This window comes from Ascaphus truei, unplaced genomic scaffold, assembly GCF_040206685.1.
Source record: "Ascaphus truei isolate aAscTru1 unplaced genomic scaffold, aAscTru1.hap1 HAP1_SCAFFOLD_284, whole genome shotgun sequence".
Taxonomy (NCBI): domain Eukaryota; kingdom Metazoa; phylum Chordata; class Amphibia; order Anura; family Ascaphidae; genus Ascaphus; species Ascaphus truei.
This window is the reverse complement of record NW_027455794.1, coordinates 224,405-242,784: the sequence shown is the minus strand read 5'-3', so window position 1 is coordinate 242,784 and position 18,380 is coordinate 224,405. Positions and strand designations below refer to the sequence as shown.

General features: G+C 60.7%; 1 protein-coding gene across 2 annotated transcripts in view; it reads right to left on the bottom strand.

The window, feature by feature from the left end:
• Positions 1 to 15,639, bottom strand: part of LOC142482966 (uncharacterized) — a 187,620-nt gene extending 171,981 nt beyond the window's left edge. The window contains exon 1 of one of the 2 annotated variants that reach the window (XM_075583085.1): positions 15,097 to 15,639. In XM_075583085.1, the coding sequence (XP_075439200.1) occupies positions 15,097 to 15,198 (102 nt within the window). In that variant the 5' untranslated portion in view covers positions 15,199 to 15,639. The remainder of the gene's footprint in view (positions 1 to 15,096) is intronic. The other variant, XM_075583084.1, reaches the window with a different exon arrangement.
• Positions 15,640 to 18,380: the final 2,741 nt, after the last annotated feature.

Here is an 18,380-nt window from a genome sequence, read left to right as displayed (position 1 = left end):
AGCGAGCAGAGACTGCGGGGCTGGGAGTTTCAGGGTGCCAGCGAGCAGAGACTGCAGGGCTGGGAGTTTCAGGGTGCCAGCGAGCACAGACTGCGGGGCTGGGAGTTTCAGGGTGCCAGCGAGCAGAGACTGCGGGGCTGGGAGTTTCAGGGTGCCAGCGAGCAGAGACTGCGGGGCTGGGAGTTTCAGGGTGCCAGCGAGCAGAGACTGCGGGGCTGGGAGTGTCAGGGTGCCAGCGAGCAGAGACTGCGGGGCTGGGAGTTTCAGGGTGCCACCGAGCAGAGACTGCGGGGCTGGGAGTTTCAGGGTGCCAGCGAGCAGAGACTGCGGGGCTGGGAGTTTCAGGGTGCCAGCGAGCAGAGACTGCGGGGCTGGGAGTTTCAGGGTGCCAGCGAGCAGAGACTGCGGGGCTGGGAGTGTCAGGGTGCCAGCGAGCAGAGACTGCGGGGCTGGGAGTTTCAGGGTGCCAGCGAGCAGAGACTGCAGGGGGGGGGTGCCAGCGAGCAGAGACTGCGGGGCTGGGAGTTTCAGGGTGCCAGCGAGCACAGACTGCGGGGCTGGGAGTTTCAGGGTGCCAGCGAGCAGAGACTGCGGGGCTGGGAGTTTCAGGGTGCCAGCGTGCAGAGACTGCGGGGCTGGGAGTTTCAGGGTGCCAGCGAGCAGAGACTGCGGGGCTGGGAGTGTCAGGGTGCCAGCGAGCAGAGACTGCGGGGCTGGGAGTGTCAGGGTGCCAGCGAGCACAGACTGCGGGGCTGGGAGTTTCAGGGTGCCAGCGAGCAGAGACTGCGGGGCTGGGAGTGTCAGGGTGCCAGCGAGCAGAGACTGCGGGGCTGGGAGTGTCAGGGTGCCAGCGAGCAGAGACTGCGGGGCTGGGAGTGTCAGGGTGCCAGCGAGCAGAGACTGCGGGGCTGGGAGTGTCAGGGTGCCAGCGAGCAGAGACTGCGGGGCTGGGAGTGTCAGGGTGCCAGCGAGCAGAGACTGCGGGGCTGGGAGTTTCAGGGTGCCAGCGAGCAGAGACTGCGGGGCTGGGAGTGTCAGGGTGCCAGCGAGCAGAGACTGCGGGGCTGGGAGTTTCAGGGTGCCAGCGAGCAGAGACTGCGGGGCTGGGAGTGTCAGGGTGCCAGCGAGCAGAGACTGCGGGGCTGGGAGTGTCAGGGTGCCAGCGAGCAGAGACTGCGGGGCTGGGAGTGTCAGGGTGCCAGCGAGCAGAGACTGCAGGGCTAGGAGTGTCAGGGTGCCAGCGAGCAGAGACTGCAGGGCTAGGAGTTTCAGGGTGCCAGCGAGCAGAGACTGCAGGGCTGGGAGTTTCAGGGTGCCAGCGAGCAGAGACTGCGGGGCTGGGAGTTTCAGGGTGCCAGCGAGCAGAGACTGCGGGGCTGGGAGTGTCAGGGTGCCAGCGAGCAGAGACTGCGGGGCTGGGAGTGTCAGGGTGCCAGCGAGCAGAGACTGCGGGGCTGGGAGTTTCAGGGTGCCAGCGAGCAGAGACTGCGGGGCTGGGAGTTTCAGGGTGCCAGCGAGCAGAGACTGCGGGGCTGGGAGTGTCAGGGTGCCAGCGAGCAGAGATTGCGGGGCTGGGAGTTTCAGGGTGCCAGCGAGCAGAGACTGCGGGGCTGGGAGTGTCAGGGTGCCAGCGAGCAGAGACTGCGGGGCTGGGAGTGTCAGGGTGCCAGCGAGCAGAGACTGCGGGGCTGGGAGTGTCAGGGTGCCAGCGAGCAGAGACTGCGGGGCTGGGAGTGTCAGGGTGCCAGCGAGCAGAGACTGCGGGGCTGGGAGTGTCAGGGTGCCAGCGAGCAGAGACTGCGGGGCTGGGAGTGTCAGGGTGCCAGCGAGCAGAGACTGCGGGGCTGGGAGTGTCAGGGTGCCAGCGAGCAGAGACTGCGGGGCTGGGAGTGTCAGGGTGCCAGCGAGCAGAGACTGCGGGGGGGGGGGAGTGTCAGGGTGCCAGCGAGCAGAGACTGCAGGGCTAGGAGTTTCAGGGTGCCAGCGAGCAGAGACTGCAGGGCTGGGAGTTTCAGGGTGCCAGCGAGCAGAGACTGCGGGGGGGGGGAGTGTCAGGGTGCCAGCGAGCAGAGACTGCAGGGCTAGGAGTTTCAGGGTGCCAGCGAGCAGAGACTGCAGGGCTGGGAGTTTCAGGGTGCCAGCGAGCAGAGACTGCAGGGCTAGGAGTTTCAGGGTGCCAGCGAGCAGAGACTGCAGGGCTAGGAGTTTCAGGGTGCCAGCGAGCAGAGACTGCAGGGCTGGGAGTTTCAGGGTGCCAGCGAGCAGAGACTGCGGGGCTGGGAGTTTCAGGGTGCCAGCGAGCAGAGATTGCGGGGCTGGGAGTTTCAGGATGCCAGCGAGCAGAGACTGCGGGGCTGGGAGTTTCAGGATGCCAGCGAGCAGAGACTGCGGGGCTGGGAGTGTCAGGGTGCCAGCGAGCAGAGACTGCGGGGCTGGGAGTGTCAGGGTGCCAGCGAGCAGAGACTGCGGGGCTGGGAGTTTCAGGGTGCCAGCGAGCAGAGACTGCGGGGCTGGGAGTGTCAGGGTGCCAGCGAGCAGAGACTGCGGGGCTGGGAGTGTCAGGGTGCCAGCGAGCAGAGACTGCAGGGCTGGGAGTTTCAGGGTGCCAGCGAGCAGAGACTGCGGGGCTGGGAGTGTCAGGGTGCCAGCGAGCAGAGACTGCGGGGCTGGGAGTGTCAGGTGCCAGCGAGCAGAGACTGCGGGGCTGGGAGTTTCAGGGTGCCAGCGAGCAGAGACTGCAGGGCTGGGAGTTTCAGGGTGCCAGCGAGCAGAGACTGCGGGGCTGGGAGTGTCAGGGTGCCAGCGAGCAGAGACTGCGGGGCTGGGAGTGTCAGGGTGCCAGCGAGCAGAGACTGCGGGGCTGGGAGTGTCAGGGTGCCAGCGAGCAGAGACTGCGGGGCTGGGAGTGTCAGGGTGCCAGCGAGCAGAGACTGCGGGGCTGGGAGTTTCAGGATGCCAGCGAGCAGAGACTGCGGGGCTGGGAGTGTCAGGGTGCCAGCGAGCAGAGACTGCGGGGCTGGGAGTTTCAGGGTGCCAGCGAGCAGAGACTGCGGGGCTGGGAGTTTCAGGGTGCCAGCGAGCAGAGACTGCGGGGCTGGGAGTGTCAGGGTGCCAGCGAGCAGAGACTGCGGGGCTGGGAGTGTCAGGGTGCCAGCGAGCAGAGACTGCGGGGCTGGGAGTTTCAGGGTGCCAGCGAGCAGAGACTGTAGGGCTAGGAGTTTCAGGGTGCCAGCGAGCAGAGACTGTAGGGCTGGGAGTGTCAGGGTGCCAGCGAGCAGAGACTGCGGGGCTGGGAGTTTCAGGGTGCCAGCGAGCAGAGACTGCGGGGCTGGGAGTGTCAGGGTGCCAGCGAGCAGAGACTGCGGGGCTAGGAGTTTCAGGGTGCCAGCGAGCAGAGACTGCAGGGCTGGGAGTTTCAGGGTGCCAGCGAGCAGAGACTGCGGGGGGGGGGAGTGTCAGGGTGCCAGCGAGCAGAGACTGCGGGGCTGGGAGTTTCAGGGTGCCAGCGAGCAGAGACTGCGGGGCTGGGAGTGTCAGGGTTCCAGCGAGCAGAGACTGCGGGGCTGGGAGTTTCAGGGTGCCAGCGAGCAGAGACTGTAGGGCTAGGAGTTTCAGGGTGCCAGCGAGCAGAGACTGCGGGGCTGGGAGTTTCAGGGTGCCAGCGAGCAGAGACTGCGGGGCTGGGAGTTTCAGGGTGCCAGCGAGCAGAGACTGCGGGGCTGGGAGTTTCAGGGTGCCAGCGAGCAGAGACTGCGGGGCTGGGAGTTTCAGGGTGCCAGCGAGCAGAGACTGCGGGGCTGGGAGTTTCAGGGTGCCAGCGAGCAGAGACTGCGGGGCTGGGAGTTTCAGGGTGCCAGCGAGCAGAGACTGCGGGGCTGGGAGTGTCAGGGTGCCAGCGAGCAGAGACTGCGGGGCTGGGAGTTTCAGGGTGCCAGCGAGCAGAGACTGCGGGGCTGGGAGTTTCAGGGTGCCAGCGAGCAGAGACTGCGGGGCTGGGAGTTTCAGGGTGCCAGCGAGCAGAGACTGCGGGGCTGGGAGTTTCAGGGTGCCAGCGAGCAGAGACTGCGGGGCTGGGAGTTTCAGGGTGCCAGCGAGCAGAGACTGCGGGGCTGGGAGTTTCAGGGTGCCAGCGAGCAGAGACTGCGGGGCTGGGAGTGTCAGGGTGCCAGCGAGCAGAGACTGCGGGGCTGGGAGTGGCAGGGTGCCAGCGAGCAGAGACTGCGGGGCTGGGAGTGTCAGGGTGCCAGCGAGCAGAGACTGCGGGGCTGGGAGTTTCAGGATGCCAGCGAGCAGAGATTGCGGGGCTGGGAGTGTCAGGGTGCCAGCGAGCAGAGACTGCGGGGCTGGGAGTTTCAGGATGCCAGCGAGCAGAGACTGCGGGGCTGGGAGTGTCAGGGTGCCAGCGAGCAGAGACTGCGGGGCTGGGAGTGTCAGGGTGCCAGCGAGCAGAGACTGCGGGGCTGGGAGTGTCAGGGTGCCAGCGAGCAGAGACTGCGGGGCTGGGAGTTTCAGGGTGCCAGCGAGCAGAGGCTGCGGGGCTGGGAGTTTCAGGGTGCCAGCGAGCAGAGACAGCGGGGCTGGGAGTTTCAGGGTGCCAGCGAGCAGAGACTGCGGGGCTGGGAGTTTCAGGGTGCCAGCGAGCAGAGACTGCGGGGCTGGGAGTTTCAGGGTGCCAGCGAGCAGAGACTGCGGGGGGGAGTTTCAGGATGCCAGCGAGCAGAGATTGCAGGGCTAGGAGTTTCAGGGTGCCAGCGAGCAGAGACTGCGGGGCTGGGAGTTTCAGGGTGCCAGCGAGCAGAGACTGTAGGGCTAGGAGTTTCAGGGTGCCAGCGAGCAGAGACTGCGGGGTTGGGAGTTTCAGGGTGCCAGCGAGCAGAGATTGCGGGGTTGGGAGTTTCAGGGTGCCAGCGAGCAGAGACTGTAGGGCTAGGAGTTTCAGGGTGCCAGCGATCAGAGACTGCGGGGATGGGAGTTTCAGGGTGCCAGCGAGCAGAGACAGCGGGGCTGGGAGTTTCAGGGTGCCAGCGAGCAGAGACTGCGGGGCTGGGAGTTTCAGGGTGCCAGCGAGCAGAGATTGTAGGGCTAGGAGTTTCAGGGTGCCAGCGAGTAGAGATTGTAGGGCTAGGAGTTTCAGTGTGCCAGCGAGCAGAGACTGCGGGGCTGGGAGTTTCAGGGTGCCAACGAGCAGAGACTGCGGGGCTGGGAGTGTCAGGGTGCCAGCGAGCAGAGACTGCGGGGCTGGGAGTTTCAGGATGCCAGCGAGCAGAGACTGCGGGGCTGGGAGTGTCAGGGTGCCAGCGAGCAGAGACTGCGGGGCTGGGAGTTTCAGGGTGCCAGCGAGCAGAGACTGCGGGGCTGGGAGTTTCAGGGTGCCAGCGAGCAGAGACTGCGGGGCTGGGAGTGTCAGGGTGCCAGCGAGCAGAGACTGCGGGGCTGGGAGTGTCAGGGTGCCAGCGAGCAGAGACTGCGGGGCTGGGAGTTTCAGGGTGCCAGCGAGCAGAGACTGTAGGGCTAGGAGTTTCAGGGTGCCAGCGAGCAGAGACTGTAGGGCTGGGAGTGTCAGGGTGCCAGCGAGCAGAGACTGCGGGGCTGGGAGTTTCAGGGTGCCAGCGAGCAGAGACTGCGGGGCTGGGAGTGTCAGGGTGCCAGCGAGCAGAGACTGCGGGGCTAGGAGTTTCAGGGTGCCAGCGAGCAGAGACTGCAGGGCTGGGAGTTTCAGGGTGCCAGCGAGCAGAGACTGCGGGGGGGGGGGAGTGTCAGGGTGCCAGCGAGCAGAGACTGCGGGGCTGGGAGTTTCAGGGTGCCAGCGAGCAGAGACTGCGGGGCTGGGAGTGTCAGGGTTCCAGCGAGCAGAGACTGCGGGGCTGGGAGTTTCAGGGTGCCAGCGAGCAGAGACTGTAGGGCTAGGAGTTTCAGGGTGCCAGCGAGCAGAGACTGCGGGGCTGGGAGTTTCAGGGTGCCAGCGAGCAGAGACTGCGGGGCTGGGAGTTTCAGGGTGCCAGCGAGCAGAGACTGCGGGGCTGGGAGTTTCAGGGTGCCAGCGAGCAGAGACTGCGGGGCTGGGAGTTTCAGGGTGCCAGCGAGCAGAGACTGCGGGGCTGGGAGTTTCAGGGTGCCAGCGAGCAGAGACTGCGGGGCTGGGAGTTTCAGGGTGCCAGCGAGCAGAGACTGCGGGGCTGGGAGTGTCAGGGTGCCAGCGAGCAGAGACTGCGGGGCTGGGAGTTTCAGGGTGCCAGCGAGCAGAGACTGCGGGGCTGGGAGTTTCAGGGTGCCAGCGAGCAGAGACTGCGGGGCTGGGAGTTTCAGGGTGCCAGCGAGCAGAGACTGCGGGGCTGGGAGTTTCAGGGTGCCAGCGAGCAGAGACTGCGGGGCTGGGAGTTTCAGGGTGCCAGCGAGCAGAGACTGCGGGGCTGGGAGTTTCAGGGTGCCAGCGAGCAGAGACTGCGGGGCTGGGAGTGTCAGGGTGCCAGCGAGCAGAGACTGCGGGGCTGGGAGTGTCAGGGTGCCAGCGAGCAGAGACTGCGGGGCTGGGAGTGTCAGGGTGCCAGCGAGCAGAGACTGCGGGGCTGGGAGTTTCAGGATGCCAGCGAGCAGAGATTGCGGGGCTGGGAGTGTCAGGGTGCCAGCGAGCAGAGACTGCGGGGCTGGGAGTTTCAGGATGCCAGCGAGCAGAGACTGCGGGGCTGGGAGTGTCAGGGTGCCAGCGAGCAGAGACTGCGGGGCTGGGAGTGTCAGGGTGCCAGCGAGCAGAGACTGCGGGGCTGGGAGTGTCAGGGTGCCAGCGAGCAGAGACTGCGGGGCTGGGAGTTTCAGGGTGCCAGCGAGCAGAGGCTGCGGGGCTGGGAGTTTCAGGGTGCCAGCGAGCAGAGACAGCGGGGCTGGGAGTTTCAGGGTGCCAGCGAGCAGAGACTGCGGGGCTGGGAGTTTCAGGGTGCCAGCGAGCAGAGACTGCGGGGCTGGGAGTTTCAGGGTGCCAGCGAGCAGAGACTGCGGGGGGGGAGTTTCAGGATGCCAGCGAGCAGAGATTGCAGGGCTAGGAGTTTCAGGGTGCCAGCGAGCAGAGACTGCGGGGCTGGGAGTTTCAGGGTGCCAGCGAGCAGAGACTGTAGGGCTAGGAGTTTCAGGGTGCCAGCGAGCAGAGACTGCGGGGTTGGGAGTTTCAGGGTGCCAGCGAGCAGAGATTGCGGGGTTGGGAGTTTCAGGGTGCCAGCGAGCAGAGACTGTAGGGCTAGGAGTTTCAGGGTGCCAGCGATCAGAGACTGCGGGGATGGGAGTTTCAGGGTGCCAGCGAGCAGAGACAGCGGGGCTGGGAGTTTCAGGGTGCCAGCGAGCAGAGACTGCGGGGCTGGGAGTTTCAGGGTGCCAGCGAGCAGAGATTGTAGGGCTAGGAGTTTCAGGGTGCCAGCGAGCAGAGATTGTAGGGCTAGGAGTTTCAGTGTGCCAGCGAGCAGAGACTGCGGGGCTGGGAGTTTCAGGGTGCCAGCGAGCAGAGACTGCAGGGCTGGGAGTTTCAGGGTGCCAGCGAGCAGAGACTGTAGGGCTAGGAGTTTCAGGGTGCCAGCGAGCAGAGACTGCGGGGCTGGGAGTTTCAGGATGCCAGCGAGCAGAGACTGCGGGGCTGGGAGTTTCAGGGTGCCAGCGAGCAGAGACTGCAGGGCTGGGAGTTTCAGGGTGCCAGCGAGCAGAGACTGTAGGGCTAGGAGTTTCAGGGTGCCAGCGAGCAGAGACTGCGGGGCTGGGAGTTTCAGGATGCCAGCGAGCAGAGACTGCGGGGCTGGGAGTTTCAGGGTGCCAGCGAGCAGAGACTGTGGGGCTGGGAGTTTCAGGGTGCCAGCGAGCAGAGACTGCAGGGCTGGGAGTTTCAGGGTGCCAGCGAGCAGAGAATGCAGGGCTAGGAGTTTCAGGGTGCCAGCGATCAGAGATTGCGGGGCTGGGAGTTTCAGGGTGCCAGCGAGCAGAGATTGCGGGGCTGGGAGTGTCAGGGTGCCAGCGAGCAGAGACTGCGGGGCTGGGAGTTTCAGGGTGCCAGCGAGCAGAGACTGCAGGGCTGGGAGTTTCAGGGTGCCAGCGAGCAGAGACTGTAGGGCTAGGAGTTTCAGGATGCCAGCGAGCAGAGACTGTAGGGCTAGGAGTTTCAGGGTGGGTTTTGCGGAGAAAGTCTTGCAGATTGTGGCTATGTAGCGGGGTCCCGAGTTACGGGATACCCCAAAGATGTACCTGGGAATCAGGTAAGATTTTCGGATACATTGAAGCACAGTGCTCCGGTCAAAAAAAAAGGGTTTTATTTGTGTGCCAGATGTAAAGTCAGGTTTCTACAGTGCGGCCGGGATGAGGCTAGTAAGAGGAGAGAGTATATATTCTTATTCCATCCCTGACACCAGAGAGGGGACATAGACATTTTAGCACCAGATACAGGGGAGAAGTATATTTTATTAAAGGTTTATATTTAATAGGTACAGTATATGTATGTATAACCTGTATATGAACTGTGGGAATTCCAAGTCTGGGGTTCCGAGAGACCAGATGGCTACCAGGCGTGGTGCCACCGAGTCTGCTCAGGTCCCGGAGTTAAAAGCCTCAGGGATGCCAAGGTGTTAGAACAGGAGTACTGCAGTTATACTCGAGTACCCACGTCCGGGTCTAACAAAGGGCTATCCGGCAACCATTTGCCCATCCCCAGACTTGGAGGAGCCTGGCACAGAGGGGGGCTCAATATGCTAAGAGGCAGAGGTGCCAGGTTGTATCATGCCCTTTAGCAGAAATGAAATCAGTGCCTGCCCGGCTTAAGTATACCGGCAAATCGGTGATAGGCTGGTAGAGGAATTCCCACGCGCTGATTGGCTGTAGTAGATTGTGAATGGGACTCCAAAACCTATAAGAAACCTTGCAGCCAATCAGGACCTCAGATTCCAAGCGCCAAACCATGAGCGGCAAATTGAAGATACAAAAAAGATGCCATGTGAGAAATAGACGTGAGCCGGCTTCAGAGATTTCAAGGCAAGCCTTTTCAGGGGCCAAGTTCCGAAAACAGAACGTAGCGATCGCGGCCGGCATTGCGCCAAATTCAGTTCCAGGACTTTCGTGAGCACCTCCCGGTCATTGGAAAGGACTCGTACAGGCTTCAATTGTTAACATTTCGTTCTAGGAAAGCTTAGTTCGTTAGCCCAGATCCCAGTAAGTGTATTTTCTAATGCAAATTGTGTAACATTGTGTGTGTGTCTTTTCCTGGAATAAATGACAATTTATTTGGCCTCCTTGTTTTGCTCAATCATATGATCCCGGTATAAAAGGTGTAAATAATCCTGGTCTCCCGTGACGGAGACTCGCTCTCTCTCACGGGAACCCGCGCCCTCTCTCACGGGGACCCGCGCCCGATCTCTCTCTCTCACGGGGACCCGCGCCCGATCTCTCTCTCTCACGGGGACCCGCGCTCTCTCTCTCTCTCATGGGGACCCACGCATTCTCTCTCTCTCACGGGGACCCACGCGTTCTCTCTCTCTCACGGGGACCCGCGCGCTCTCTCTCACGGGGACCCGCACGCTCTCTCTCGGGGAGCCGCGCTCTCTCTCTCTCTCACGGGGACCCGCGCTCTCTCTTTCTCACGGGGACCCGCGCTCTCTCTCACGGGGACACGCGCCCTCTCTCACGGGGACCCGCGCTCTCTCTCACGGGGACCCGCGCTCTCTCTCTCTCACGGGGACCCGCGTCATCTCTCTCTTGTAGCCCGGGGACCCACGCTCTCTCTCCCGGGAACACGCTCTCTCTCCCGGGAACACGCTCTCTCTCCCGGGAACACGCTCTCTCTCCCGGGAACACGCTCTCTCTCCCGGGAACACGCTCTCTCTCCCGGGAACACGCTCTCTCTCCCGGGAACACGCTCTCTCTCCCGGGAACACGCTCTCTCTCCCGGGAACACGCTCTCTCTCCCGGGAACACGCTCTCTCTCCCGGGAACACGCTCTCTCTCCCGGGGACACGCTCTCTCTCCCGGGGACACGCGCTCTCTCCCGGGGACACGCGCTCTCTCCCGGGGACACGCGCTCTCTCCCGGGGACACGCGCTCTCTCCCGGGAACACGCGCTCTCTCCCGGGAACACGCTCTCTCTCCCGGGAACACGCTCTCTCTCCCGAGAACACGATCTCTCTCCCGGGAACACGCTCTCTCTCCCGGGGACACGCTCTCTCTCCCGGGGACACGCTCTCTCTCCCGGGGACACGCTCTCTCTCCCGGGAACACGATCTCTCTCCCGGGGACACGCTCTCTCTCCCGGTGACACGCTCTCTCCCAGGGACACGCTCTCTCTCCCGGGAACACGCTCTCTCTCCCGGGAACACGCTCTCTCTCCCGGGAACATACTCTCTCTCCCGGGAACACGATCTCTCTCCCGGGAACACGCTCTCTCTCCCGGGAACACGCTCTCTCTCCCGGGAACACGCTCTCTCCCGGGAACACGCTCTCTCTCCCGGGAACACGCTCTCTCTCCCGGGAACACGCTCTCTCTCTCTCACGGGGACCCGTGCGCTCTCTCTCTCTCTCACAGGGACCCGCGCTCTCTCTCTCTCTCACGGGGACCCGCGCTCTCACCATCTCTCACGGGGACCCGCGCTAGATCTCTCTCTCTCTCTCTCATGGGGACCCGCGCTCAATCTCTCTCTCTCTCATGGGGACCTGCGCTCGATCTCTCTCTCTCTCTCTCACGGGGACCCGCGCTCGATCCCTCTCTCTCTCTCTCTCACGGGGACCCGCGCTCGATCTCTCTCTCTCTCACGGGGACCCACGCGTTCTCTCTCTCTCACGGGGACCCGCGCGTTCTCTCTCTCTCACGGGGACCCGCGCGCTCTCTCTCTCTCATGGGGACCCGCACGCTCTCTCTCGGGGAGCCGCGCTCTCTCTCTCTCTCACGGGGACCCGCGCTCTCTCTTTCTCACGGGGACCCGCGCTCTCTCTCACGGGGACCCGCACCCTCTCTCACGGGGACCCGCGCTCTCTCTCACGGGGACCCGCGCTCTCTCTCTCTCACGGGGACCCGCGTCATCTCTCTCTTGTAGCCCGGGGACCCGCGCTCTCTCTCCCGGGAACACGCTCTCTCTCCCGGGAACCTGCTTCTCTCCCGGGAACATGCTCTCTCTCCCGGGAACACGCTCTCTCTCCCGGGAACACGCTCTCTCTCCCGGGAACACGCTCTCTCTCCCGGGAACACGCTCTCTCTCCCGGGAACACGCTCTTTCTCCCGGGAACACGCTCTCTCTCCCGGGAACACGCTCTCTCTCCCGGGAACACGCTCTCTCTCCCGGGAACACGCTCTCTCTCTCTCTCACGGGGACCCGTGCGCTCTCTCTCTCTCTCACAGGGACCCGCGCTCTCTCTCTCTCTCACGGGGACCCGCGCTCTCACCATCTCTCACGGGGACCCGCGCTAGATCTCTCTCTCTCTCTCATGGGGACCCGCGCTCAATCTCTCTCTCTCTCATGGGGACCTGCGCTCGATCTCTCTCTCTCTCTCACGGGGACCCGCGCTCGATCCCTCTCTCTCTCTCTCTCACGGGGACCCGCGCTCGATCTCTCTCTCTCTCACGGGGACCCACGCGTTCTCTCTCTCTCACGGGGACCCGCGCGCTCTCTCTCTCTCATGGGGACCCGCACGCTCTCTCTCGGGGAGCCGCGCTCTCTCTCTCTCTCACGGGGACCCGCGCTCTCTCTTTCTCACGGGGACCCGCGCTCTCTCTCACGGGGACCCGCACCCTCTCTCACGGGGACCCGCGCTCTCTCTCACGGGGACCCGCGCTCTCTCTCTCTCATGGGGACCCGCGTCATCTCTCTCTTGTAGCCCGGGGACCCGCGCTCTCTCTCCCGGGAACACGCTCTCTCTCCCGGGAACCTGCTTCTCTCCCGGGAACACGCTCTCTCTCCCGGGAACACGCTCTCTCTCCCGGGAACACGCTCTCTCTCCCGGGAACACGCTCTCTCTCCCGGGAACACGCTCTCTCTCCCGGGAACACGCTCTCTCTCCCGGGAACACGCTCTCTCTCCCGGGAACACGCTCTATCTCCAGGGAACACGCTCTCTCTCCCGGGGAAACGCTCTCTCTCCCGGGGACACGCTCTCTCTCCCGGGGACACGCGCTCTCTCCCGGGGACACGCGCTCTCTCCCGGGGACACGCGCTCTCTCCCGGGGACACGCGCTCTCTCCCGGGGACACGCGCTCTCTCCCGGGGACACGCGCTCTCTCCCGGGGACACGCGCTCTCTCCCGGGGACACGCGCTCTCTCCCGGGAACACGCTCTCTCTCCCGGGAACACGCTCTCTCTCCCGGGAACACGATCTCTCTCCCGGGGACACGCTCTCTCTCCCGGGGACACGCTCTCTCTCCCGGGGACACGCTCTCTCTCCCGGGAACACGCTCTCTCTCCCGAGAACACGATCTCTCTCCCGGGAACACGATCTCTCTCCCGGGAACACGATCTCTCTCCCGGGAACACGCTCTCTCTCCCGGGAACACGCTCTCTCTCCCGGGAACACGCTCTCTCCCGGGAACACGCTCTCTCTCCCGGGAACACGCTCTCTCTCCCGGGAACACGCTCTCTCTCCCGGGAACACGCTCTCTCTCTCTCTCACGGGGACCCGTGCGCTCTCTCTCTCTCTCTCACAGGGACCCGCGCTCTCTCTCTCTCTCACGGGGACCCGTGCTCTCTCTCTCTCTCACGGGGAACCGCGCTCTCTCTCTCTCTCTCACGGGGAACCGCGCTCTCTCTCTCTCTCACGGGGAACCGCGCTCTCTCTCTCACGGGGATCCGTGCGCTCTCTCTCACGGGGATCCGTGCGCTCTCTCTCTCACAGGGACCCGCGCGCTCTTTCTCTCTCTCTCACGGAGACCTGCGCTCTCTCTCTGTCTCACGGGGACCCTCGCTCACTCTCTCTCTCTCTCTCACGGGGACCCGCGCTACCCCTCTCTCTCTCTCTCACGGGGACCCGCGCGCTCTCTCTCTCTCTCACGGGGACCCGCGCGCTCTCTCTCTCTCACGGAGACCCACGCTCTCTCTCTCTCTCACAGGGACCCGCTCTCTCTCTCTCTCTCACAGGGACCCGCTCTCTCTCTCTCTCACGGGGACCCGCGCGCTCTCTCTCTCTCACGGGGACCCGTGCGCGCTCTCTCTCTCTCACGGGGACCCGCGCTCTCTCTCTCTCTCACGGGGACCCTCGCTCGCTCTCTCTCTCTCACGGGGACCCGCTCTCTCTCTCTCTCACGGGGACCCGCGCGCTCTCTCTCTCTCACGGGGACCCGTGCGCGCTCTCTCTCTCTCACGGGGACCCGCGCGCTCGCTCTCTCTCACGGGGACCCGCGCTCTCTCTCCCTCACGGGGACCCACGCGTTCTCTCTCTCTCACGGGGACCCGCGCGCTCTCTCTCGGGGAGCCGCGCTCTCTCTCTCTCTCACGGGGACCCGCGCTCTCTCTCTCTCACGGGGACCCGCACTCTCTCTCACGGGGACCCGCGCTCTCTCTCACGGGGACCCGCGCCCTCTCTCACGGGGACCCGCGCTCTCTCTCCCGGGAACACGCTCTCTCCCGGGAACACGCTCTCTCTCCCGGGAACACGCTCTCTCTCCCGGGGACACGCTCTCTCTCCCGGGGACACGCTCTCTCTCTCTCTCACGGGGACCCGTACGCTCTCTCTCTCTCTCACAGGGACCCGCGCTCTCTCTCTCTCTCACGGGGACCCGCGCTCTCTCTCACGGGGAACCGCGCTCTCTCTCTCTCTCACGGGGAACCGCGCTCTCTCTCTCTCATGGGGAACCGCGCTCTCTCTCTCACAGGGACCCGCGCGCTCTTTCTCTCTCTCTCACGGAGACCTGCGCTCTCTCTCTGTCTCACGGGGACCCTCGCTCGCTCTCTCTCTCTCACGGGGACCCGCGCTACCTCTCTCTCTCTCTCTCTCACGGGGACCCGCGCGCTCTCTCTCTCTCTCACGGGGACCCGCGCGCTCTCTCTCTCTCACGGAGACCCGCGCTCTCTCTCTCACGGGGACCCGCGCTACCTCTCTCTCTCTCTCTCTCACGGGGACCCGCGCGCTCTCTCTCTCTCACGGAGACCCGCGCTCTCTCTCTCACGGGGACCCTCGCTCGCTCTCTCTCTCACGGGGACCCGCACTCTCTCTCTCTCTCACGGGGACCCGCGCGCTCTCTCTCTCTCACGGGGACCCGTACGCGCTCTCTCTCTCACGGGGACCCGCGCGCTCGCTCTCTCTCTCTCACGGGGACCCGCGCTCTCTCTCTCTCATGGGGACCCGCGCGTTCTCTCTCTCTCACGGGGACCCACACGCTCTCTCTCGGGGAGCCGCGCTCTCTCTCTCTCTCACGGGGACCCGCGCTCTCTCTCTCTCACGGGGACCCGCGCTCTCTCTCACGGGGACCCGCGCCCTCTCTCACGGGGACCCGCGCTCTCTCTCACAGGGACCCGCGCTCTCTCTCTCTCACGGGGACCCGCGCTCGCTCTTTCTCACGGGGACCCGCATCATCTCTCTCTTGTAGCCCGGGGACCCGCGCTCTCTCTCCCGGGAACACGCTCTCTCTCCCGGGAACATGCTTCTCTCCCGGGAACACGCTCTCTCTCCCGGGAACACGCTCTCTCTCCCGGGAACACGCTCTCTCTCCCGGGAACACGCTCTCTCTCCCGGGAACACGCTCTCTCTCCCGGGAACACGCTCTCTCTCCCGGGAACACGCTCTCTCTCCCGGAAACACGCTCTCTCTCCCGGGAACACGCTCTCTCTCCCGGGAACACGCTCTCTCTCCCGGGAACACGCTCTCTCTCCCGGGAACACGCGCTCTCTCTCCCGGGAACACGCGCTCTCTCCCGGGAACACGCGCTCTCTCCCGGGAACACGCTCTCTCTCCCGGGGACACGCTCTCTCTCCCGGGGACACGCTCTCTCTCCCGGGGACACGCTCTCTCTCCCGGGGACACGCTCTCTCTCCCGGGGACACGCTCTCTCTCCCGGGGACACGCTCTCTCTCCCGGGAACACGCTCTCTCTCCCGGGAACACGCTCTCTCTCCCGGGGACACGCTCTCTCTCGCGGGGACACGCGCTCTCTGTCTCACCTGGCACAGGACGCTCTCATTCTCTATGATTTGCGGCTTCTTCTGACTGTTCGGTTTGATGCAGCGGATAAAGTGAGGGTTTGCAGAATACATCTTTTCCATGAGAACCGAGAGAGAGCGCTACCGAACAAAGAGAGTGTTATAGAGCAGCGGTGCGCAAACTGGGGGCGCGAGACTGCCTGCGGGGGGATACGCGGTTTACAGAGGCCCACACGCTTCCCGAAGGCACTTACATTAAATGCCGGGGGAGCTGCAAGGCCTCTGTAAACCTCACTTACCTTGGCTCCACACGCGTCGCCATGGCAACGCAGGGTCATGTGACATCATGACTCCGGAGCCGAGGTAAGTGGGGGTGTGGTGACCGCTAGCAGGGGGGCGCAGGAAATAAAGTTTACGCCACCCTGTTATAGAGTGTTTGTGTGTGTGAGAGAGCGCTACCGAACAAAGCGAGTGTTAGAGAGCGAGTGTTAGAGAGCGAGTGCTAGAGAGCGAGTGCTAGAGAGCGAGTGCTAGAGAGCGAGTGCTAGAGAGCGAGTGCTAGAGAGCGAGTGCTAGAGAGCGAGTGCTAGAGAGCGAGTGTTAGAGAGCGAGTGCTAGAGAGCGAGTGCTAGAGAGCGAGTGCTAGAGAGCGAGTGTTAGAGAGCGAGTGCTAGAGAGCGAGTGCTAGAGAGCGAGTGCTAGAGAGCGAGTGAGAGTGTTAGAGAGAGAGAGAGAGAAAGCAAGAAAGATAGAGAAAACGGGAAAGAGCAAAAGCGAGAGAGAGAGAAAGCGAGCGAGAGAGATATAATAATAATAATAATAATAATAAAAATAGAGGAGAGATATTATATATATATAAAAAATATATATAACATATAGAGGAGAACCAAAAAATAGCGATCCTCCTGGGAGAAGATGAAACCCCCGCAGAACTGGCTGCACACTATATCAGCACCTGCCACAAGCTGAGAGACGCCCACTAACCCCCACACCCCTGTGTGTAACTGTTACCCATATATCGTGTAATCATTATACCTACCCCCCATTATTCATGTACTGTGTAACCATTATACCTACCCCCTGTTATACATGTACTGTGTAATCATTATATCTACCCCCTGTTATACATGTATTGTGTAATCATTATACCTACCCCCTGTTATACATGTACTGTGTAATCATTATACCTACCCCCTGTTATTCATGTACTGTGTAATCATTATACCTACCCCCTGTTATACATGTACTGTGTAATCATTATACCCTACCCCCTGTTATACATGTACTGTGTAACCATTATACCCTACCCTGTTATACATGTACTGTGTAATCATTATACCCTACCCCCTGTTATTCATATACTGTGTAACCATTATACCCTACCCCCTGTTATACATGTACTGTGTAATCATTATACCCTACCCCCTGTTATTCATATACTGTGTAACCATTATACCCTACTCCCTGTTATTCATGTACTGTGTAATCATTATACCTACCCCCTGTTATACATGTACCGTGTAATCATTATACCCTACCCGCTGTTATACATGTACTGTGTAATCATTATACCCTACCCCCTGTTATACATGTACTGTGTAACCATTATACCTACCCCCTCTTATTCATGTACTGTGTAATCATTATACCCTACCCCCTGTTATACATGTACTGTGTAACCATTATACCTACCCCCTGTTATACATGTACTGTGTAATCATTATACCTACCCCCTGTTATACATGTACTGTGTAATCATTATACCTACCCCCTGTTATACATGTACCGTGTAATCATTATACCCTACTCCCTGTTATACATGTACCGTGTAATCATTATACCCTACCCCCTGTTATACATGTACCGTGTAATCATTATACCTACCCCCTGTTATACATGTACTGTGTAATCATTATACCCTACCCCCTGTTATACATGTACTGTGTAATCATTATACCCTACCCCCTGTTATACATGTACTGTGTAATCATTATACCTACCCCCTGTTATACATGTACTGTGTAATCATTATACCCTACCCCCTGTTATACATGTACTGTGTAACCATTATACCTACCCCCTGTTATTCATGTACTGTGTAATCATCATACCCTACCCCCTGTTATACATGTACTGTGTAATCATTATACCTACCCCCTGTTATACATGTACAGTGTAATCATTATACCTACCCCCTGTTATACATGTACTGTGTAACCATTATACCCTACCCCCCGTTATACATGTACCGTGTAATCATTATACCTACCCCCTGTTATTCATGTACCGTGTAATCATTATACCTACCCCCTGTTATTCATGTACTGTGTAACCATTATACCCTACCCCCTGTTATTCATGTACTGTGTAATCATTATACCCTACCCCCTGTTATACATGTACTGTGTAACCATTATACCCTACCCCCTGTTATTCATGTACTGTGTAATCATTATACCCTACCCCCTGTTATTCATGTACTGTGTAATCATTATACCCTACCCCCTGTTATACATGTACTGTGTAATCATTATACCCTACCCCCCGTTATACATGTACTGTGTAACCATTATACATACCCCGGTTATTCATGTACTGTGTAATCATTATACCCTACCCCCTGATATTCATGTACTGTGTAATCATTATACCCTACCACCTGTTATTCATGTACTGTGTAATCATTATACCCTACCCCCTGTTATACATGTACTGTGTAATCATTATACCCTACCACCTGTTATTCATGTACTGTGTAATCATTATACCCTACCCCTTGTTATACATGTACTGTGTAATCATTATACCCTACCCCCTGTTATACATGTACTGTGTAATCATTATACCCTACCCCCTGTTATTCATGTACTGTGTAATCATTATACCCTACCCCCTGTTATTCATGTACTGTGTAATCATTATACCTACCCCCTGTTATTCATGTACTGTGTAATCATTATACCTACCCCCATTATTCATGTACTGTGTAATCATTATACCCTACCCCCTGTTATTCATGTACTGTGTAATCATTATACCTACCCCCTGTTATTCATGTACTGTGTAATCATTATACCCTACCACCTGTTATTCATGTACTGTGTAATCATTATACCCTACCCCTTGTTATACATGTACTGTGTAATCATTATACCCTACCCCCTGTTATACATGTACTGTGTAATCATTATACCCTACCCCCTGTTATTCATGTACTGTGTAATCATTATACCCTACCCCCTGTAATTCATGTACTGTGTAATCATTATACCTACCCCCTGTTATTCATGTACTGTGTAATCATT